Source organism: Lepidochelys olivacea, assembly GCF_965140295.1.
Source record: "Lepidochelys olivacea isolate rLepOli2 genome assembly, chromosome: 7".
Classification (NCBI taxonomy): Eukaryota; Metazoa; Chordata; order Testudines; family Cheloniidae; genus Lepidochelys; species Lepidochelys olivacea.
The window spans coordinates 114,413,754-114,421,205 of record NC_140417.1 but is presented as its reverse complement, the minus strand read 5'-3'; the positions used below and the strand labels follow the sequence as shown (position 1 = coordinate 114,421,205).

Genomic DNA, 7,452 nt, shown 5'->3' with positions numbered 1-7,452 from the left:
TGAGCAAATGCTGTAGTTTCTTTTGGTAACCCTCAGAGGACAGTGGCTTGTAGAAAGTGGTGTTGGAGAGCTGCAGAGCAGCCTCCTGTTCTTATTCCAACCTATTCATGATGACGACAGCACCTCCTTTGTCAGCCGTTTTGATTATGATGTCAGAGTTGTTTCTGAGGCTGTGGATGGCATTGTGTTCTCCACGGCTGAGGTTATGGGGCAAGTGATGCTGCTTTTCCACAATTTCAGCCCGTGCACGTGGGCGGAAGCACTCTAAGTAGAAGTCCAATCTCTTGTTTGAGACCACTGCTTCTTGTTCTGTCATCTGCCACCACTGAGAACAGCTGAGCTCCACCCTCTTTGGGACCCCCCCTTCAGGAATTGAAGGCTGCTATCAAATCCCCCCCTCACTCTTCTCTTCTGCAGACTAAACAAGCCCAGTTCCCTCAGCCTCTCCTCCTAAGTCATGCCCAGCCCCCTGATCATGAGGCTCTAACCCCTGGTGTGTTGTAGCTAAAAACGGGCAGCACTTTTCTTCCAGCCGGGTTTCACACAAAGCCATAAAACCAGGCGAAGGGGCTGCTGAGTTCGGCTACTGAATTACGCTCCTGTCACTGGTTCGAGTCTGCAGCGCGGGAGCGGACGCCCGCTAATTAAACACGGATCCTTTATTCACGCCTCCCTTCCTTTGCACGTGAAACGCCGGCCCGCAGCCTTCCCTGCTCCGGTTACCACATTCCCGCACCCCAATTCGCTGGCTGGGACTGCGGGTGCCGCGGCCCGGGTCCGCCTGCCCCTGGCGGGACCCACCGCGCTGGGCTCACCAGAGCGGAGCGCGGGACAAGAGGGGGGGAAATCGCGGCACCAAGCTGCCGCCAGCGGCACCGCGTCCGGCTGGCAACCGGCGCCGTCCGACACGCCCCAAGCCCGCCCGCCCGCCGCGCGCTGCCTCCGGCGGGGGCCCCGGGGCGGGCGCGAGCTCGGCAGCGAGCCCCGGCGGGCGGAGGCTCTCGCGGCCGCTCCAAGCCCAGCCCGGGGGCTGCAGCCGCGGGGCGGGGGGGGTGTGGCCGCTGCCCCCACGCCATTGGCTGCGCGGCCCGTGACGCGCCGGGGCCGGGGCGGGGCGCGGGGCGCCGGAGCCCGCCGCGGGGCGCTGGGAACCACGCTGCAGCCCCGGAGCGGCGGCGGCGGCCGGGAGATCGCTCCGGCGGCGGCTGCAGGGAGCGCGCCGCCTCGCCTCGCCTCGCCTCGCCTCGCCTTCATGCCGCCAGCCCGGCTCCGCAGCCGGCTGCCCTGAGCCGCCCCAGCCATGGGAGACGGCTGGCTCGCCCCATTTTGCAACCCCCCCAACCGGTCCAGCTCCCCGCCGCCCGTGCCCCCCAGCAGCGCCTCCACCCTGCCCTACCCGCCGGGCAGCAGGCAGCTGCCCCTGGAGCTGCCCTCCCACCAGTGGGCGGTGGGCATGGGCATGCTGATGGCCGTGATGGTGCTGCTGATCGTGGTGGGCAACGGGCTGGTGATCGCGGCCATCGGGCGCACGCAGCGGCTGCAGACCCTCACCAACCTCTTCATCACCTCGCTGGCCTGCGCCGACCTGGTGATGGGCTCGCTGGTGGTGCCCTTCGGGGCCACGCTGGTGGTGCAGGGCCGCTGGCTCTGGGGCTCCTTCCTGTGCGAGTGCTGGACCTCGCTGGACGTGCTGTGCGTGACGGCCAGCATCGAGACCCTGTGCGTCATCGCCATCGACCGCTACCTGGCCATCACCTCGCCTTTCCGCTACCAGAGCCTCATGACCAAGGGCCGGGCCAAGGGCATCATCTGCACCGTCTGGGCCATCTCCGCCCTGGTCTCCTTCCTCCCCATCATGATGCATTGGTGGCGGGATGGAGATCCCCAGGCTCTGGATTGCTACCAGGACCCCAGCTGCTGTGACTTCGTCACCAACAGGGCCTATGCCATCGCCTCCTCCATTATCTCCTTCTACATCCCCCTGCTCATCATGATCTTCGTGTACATCAGAGTCTACCGGGAGGCCAAGGAACAGATGAGGAAGATAGATAGGTGCGAGGGCAGGTTCTATTGCAGCCACCCCCAGCCTCCTGCTCAGGCCCAATCCCACCATCAGCCCATCCTGGGCAATGGCAGGGCCAGTAGGAGAAGGACCTCCAGGATCCTGGCCTTGAAGGAGCAAAAAGCCCTCAAGACCTTGGGCATCATCATGGGTGTCTTCACCCTCTGCTGGCTCCCCTTCTTCCTGGTCAATGTGGTCAAGGTCTTCAACAGGGACCTGGTGCCAGACCAGCTCTTCGTCTTCTTCAACTGGCTGGGCTATACCAACTCGGCTTTCAACCCCATCATCTATTGCCGCAGCCCTGACTTCCGCAAGGCCTTCAAGAGGCTGCTCTGCTGCCCCAGGAAAGCTGACAGGAGGTTGCACGCTAGTGCTGGGGAGCTCTCCCGGTATGCAGGGAGCTTCATCAATACTTTGGGCACCCCAGAGCGCAGCCTCGGAGGGACGTGGTCCGATTGCAATGGGGGCACACAGGGAGGCAGTGACTCCAGCCTGGAGGAGAGGAATAGCAAAATTTCCTATTCGGAATCCAAGGTATAAGGATAGGGTGTATGTCGGGTTTGTGGGGCAGAGGGTTGTGTGAACTGGACACTGAGCATAAAGAAAGACAGGAAGGGAAATAAAAAGGAGGAAAAAGCCACCAGGAGTCTGGTTAATAAACACCAGACCAAACTGATCTCTTGCTGTGGAGAGAATCTGTGTTTACTTAAAATTAAAAGCAGGTGAACTTGTATGCAGCATACCTCATCTAAAGCTAAAGGAAATGGGAGGCCACTGACCACTGAACAAAGGAAATTAACAAAAACTGTCTCAAACCCATTTGGATTATTATTATCTTTTTGTGGGGAGTTCGATGTTGGCAGTTAGGGAAAATAATTTGAAAAGGAAATAAGAAAATAGGTTACGTTTTTCTGAGGGCTCCAGTTGCAGAGGGGCCTGATCCTGAAACACTGAAGTATTGGAAATTTGCCGTTGCCATCAGCGTTGGCAGGGTCAAGCTGTTATTAACCTTGCTTCAAAAGTTAGGACTATCGGCTGTCCCTGTCCTTACTTCTGGGAGCTGCAGCAGTAGCCCCGCATGGAGGAAAAGAGCCTCATTTTAATAAGTGCTGGCTGCCGAAAAATCTCACTGAAGTCCGTGGGAATTGCAGGTGTTCAGCACTTTTGCATATGGCTAAAAGTCACTTTTGAAAGTGTGTTTGTGTTCTGATGAGTTTTATTTTAAGCTCTTGGTAGCTGGGCTCCCCCATTATCTAAAGCAGATAAGAATAAAAAATACATAGTGTTGAACATTGATATACTTGTATTTTGAACAAACCTCTTCTGCTTTTTTCTTCAGCACCAGCAAACTAGTGACTTTTTGTGCTTATCTTCCCTTGCCAGACAATAGCAATCAGGCTGAGAAACTTCTACCTCAAACTGTGCATATTGTACAGGGGAAATGAAAAAGACGTGTTTATATTAAACAGCTTATTTATGTATCACTATTAGTATTTTCTAAAAAAAACCCACCCCAGTCATTGAGCCTTCTGCAGTTTGTTCATTGTAATTACAGATGAACAGTAAAAATGAATTCCTTGTATCAAAAAAATTACTGCACATTTTTAAAAAACGGCAACATAGCCATTTTTTGCACAGTGTCAAGAATTATAAAAAGAGGAGGACTTGTGGCACCTTAGAGACTAACAAATTTATTTGAGCATAAGCTTTCGTGAGCTAGTGAGCTGTAGCTCACAAAAGCTTATGCTCAAATAAATTTGTTAGCCTCTAAAGTGCCACAAGTCCTCCTTTTCTTTTTGCGAATACAGACTAACACGGCTGCTACTCTGAAACCTGTCAAGAATTGTAAAGTGAATTAAAGATGTTACTTGCACAAAAAGTCAAATTACAAATAAAACGGGGGTTAAATAACGTCAAACCCCAGATCTATTTCTGTTCTTGTCTGCTATGTTACGATTTTACTGAGAGTTACTTTTTTAATATTACTTTATCAAGGTACTGTACATGTATCTATATTATAAATTAAAGTATCTTAAGGGTCCTTTTTATTTTTATTTTTTATGTCCAAGTGCCCACATGAATCTGCTGTTGTTTTAGCACTTGTGTGTCATTTCCATTTTCCCATCTGTGTGTGTGTGTGTGTGTGTGTGTGTGTGTGTTTTATAACGTATTTATACTCTGGTGCAATTTACTACTGTGTAAGTGATCAGTCAATGTGCAATAAATGTCATTGCATCACAAGCAAGTTACGTTCAGTGTTTCTCTATAGGTTCAGAAGCGGTCCCCGGCTAGACTGGAAAGGACAGAGTTTGTTTTGCTCGGAAATGTGGATCAGGTTAACGATACAGTCCTGTCTAATGGCTTTTCCTGACACAATATTGTAAAAAAGAAAACAAAAAAAAAACCTTTCTAGACCAAATAAGGTTGTGTTCCTGTTACAGTGAGAGCTGCCTACTTCTCTTAAACTAATGGCCAAAACAAGGTGTTTCCAGCCTAATTTTGAAAACATTCGTTTTCTTTAATGATGCCTACTTAGCTATACCAATCTTTATTGTTAAGTGTACTGGACTGGGAGTCAGGATACCTACTATTTAGAAGTACAAAACTATTTCATTCTATTTTGTTTGAAAGCTGAAAATTCTCTGTCTAATAGAAACTTATGCATTGTACTCCATCATAAAGTCAATGATACTCTTAGAATAATTTCACTTCACACGGATGGGGTCTGATCCTGTGTCACTGAACTCTCAAGGACTTTTGCCATTGACTTCAGAGAGAGCAGGGTCAAGTCCCTATTCTATATGGGCCAGAACCTATTCCCACTGAAGTCTATGGAGGTCTCCACTGAGTTCAGGGTATCTAACTGGAGATATAATTTTCAGGCTGTAATGATCTGAAACAATTCCGGACTTTTGTTCTGCTGCATTGTAAAAACACTTTCAAGCAAAATTCACAATGAGTTTGACGCTTCACACACTGGAATCAATGGGAGTATTTCCCTTGTCTTTAATGGTTGCAGGATCAGGCCCCCTAAGTGGTTTCAACTCAGTGAATCAGATCTAAAGACTACTGAAGTTAGTGGGGATCTTTTCTGTTGACTTCCATGGGCTTTGGATCAGGTCCTATATCACACAAGTTAGGTGACTGGTTTAAAAAAAAAAAAACTTTCTGTAGCTTAAACAATTATATATTGTGAATAAAGCAAAGCGTATGTGGCCCTTATTTTGTGATGGTATGTTACTCTTAGTAGTGGATTCATTTGGGGCCAGGTTCTGCTACCCTTACGCACATTGAGTAGTGTCCTAGTCACGCTGGTATCTCTGTGAACTTCGGCAGAACTCTGCATATGAGCACAGCTGTGCTGAGAGGGGGAAGGTGGCAGATTCAGATCTTTCATGTGCGTCTTGAACGTAGAACTCCGTCATAATGCCACATTTTTTACATTGTTTCATAATGGTGCATTTCATTCAGGTAGCTGAATAAATAGTTAATTACTAGAAACTGCTGTGGCAAATAGAGCAACAAAAAGACAGACTGCTCGATATTGTAAAGCACCTCTGTCCTGTGATGTGCAGAGTAAAAGTGAGGCTGTCTTTAGTGCTCTAACGCTCCGAGGAATAGTGAAGTTAGCAATCAGCAACCTCCCTGGGAGAACGTTTGTGAAAGTCAGTTCTTTTGGAAACAAGCCAAGCCCTAATGTTTAAAATTTCAGGAACGATCTTTTATTCAAAGTGCTCTTAATATTACAAGAAGATAATGCTTTTTTATGCAGGACCAAATTGAAGGGCCTTTAGAAGGTAGTTTTGCCATTGATTTCATTGGGGTTCAGGCTTGAACTGCAGTTAATAATTCCCCCGTAACAAGTGAAATGGGCTAAATGCCAAAGTGAAGCCAGGTCAGCTGCCAGATGAAACATACGTTCTATCGTCATGGTCCAATGACATCTATTTAAATCCAAGAATTCAATTCTGCCTTCAGTTGTACCCCTACTATTCCAGATAAGTCAGTAGAATTGCAGAGGTGTAACTGAGGGCAAAATTTGACTCCAGCTGACTAATATAGGATGTGATGATTTTATACATGATGGAGGCAGTAGAGTGACGATTTGCTACTCTACGACGCCAGAAAAGATTGAGTCTAATGGACTTCAACCTTGATCCAGCAAAAGCAGTTTAGCACATGCTTAACTTTACGCACGCCAGTGATCTCACTGAAGTCAATGAGTCTGCTCATGCACTTAAAGTTAAGCGCATGATGAAGTGCTTTGCTGAACTGGGGGCCTTAGATCAGCTTTAGGACCAAAACCTGCTCAGCTCGCTCTCCCTGGGAAAATACACTGGGCCACACTCATCCTTGATTAATGTAACACCCTCAAAGTCACTGGAGTTACATGTAGGATGAATGGTGCCCATGGACTTCAATGGGACCACCTGTGTGAGTAAAGTGATCAGGATTTGGTCATTGTGTTTTGGACAATCAGAAATGACCTGATAGATAGGCTATAGGTAGATACTGCAGTTTTGAAAATTGGAAGGTCTCTAATTGGCTGAAGGATTAGACAGTCAATAAAGATAATCCATCCCGCAATCTGAATGGCTGATACATGCCTCACCTCATCCAGTGTAAAAAAGGCAGCAGCACCTTAGAGGCCGAGCAAGTCATATGGTGTGCATGTGTGTGAAGAAGGGAAGACTATGGATTGCTGTCTTGGTACAGCCTGTTCTTAGTATTAAAGCAGGAATATGCTCTGCGAAGAGTTACAGCACAGCTGAGTTACTCCGGAGGCAATGAGTCAAACATCCATAATGACATTTCTTTGAAGAAAACCAGACAGGGATTAACAGTAGGAGCTGCACTAGGAGAGTACAAACATTAGACTCGCAGCCACACACACACTTGCACCGAACAGTTAAGTAACAGAAGACTAGAGACCTGAAGGGAAGGGAGAAGCAGATAAAACAGAAAATCTACTGTAAGAGTACAGACTGCATGCATTATGGCTCAAATTGTTGGGCCAGGATGTCTAAACAGGCTTCTAAACTTTAGGCACTAAAATAGAAGTGGCCTGTTTGCCAAAGATGCTAAGAGCCTGTAGCCCCCATTGACTTCCTTGGGAGCTCAGTATTTTTGAAAATTAAGCTACTTCTCTATAGGCATGTACATGTAAATCTAGGAGCCTAACTTTAGGCATATGGGTTTGGAGATTTGGGCTTCAGTGTAGCTGCTTTTTGCAGGTAAAAAGCATAAGGAAACCAGATCCTGCATTTCTTGTGAATCCAGCACTGCAGACAAGTTAGGAGAGGAGTTGGATTTTTTAAAAGTAGTCAAGTGCCTAAAGATAGGCATCTAATGGAATTTTCAAAAGTTCATAGGTGCCAATGGGAGTTAGG

At 48.3% G+C, this 7,452-nt stretch overlaps 1 protein-coding gene across 1 annotated transcript; it reads left to right on the top strand.

Moving 5' to 3' along the window:
- Positions 1-1,182: 1,182 nt before the first annotated feature.
- On the top strand, positions 1,183-5,284 carry ADRB1 (adrenoceptor beta 1). Its single transcript, XM_084634151.1, has 2 exons — positions 1,183-2,596; positions 4,332-5,284. The coding sequence occupies exons 1-2, from the start codon at positions 1,301-1,303 to the stop codon at positions 4,431-4,433; spliced, it is 1,398 nt and encodes a 465-aa protein (XP_084490277.1). The 5' UTR covers positions 1,183-1,300; the 3' UTR covers positions 4,434-5,284.
- The last annotated feature ends 2,168 nt before the right edge of the window (positions 5,285-7,452 follow it).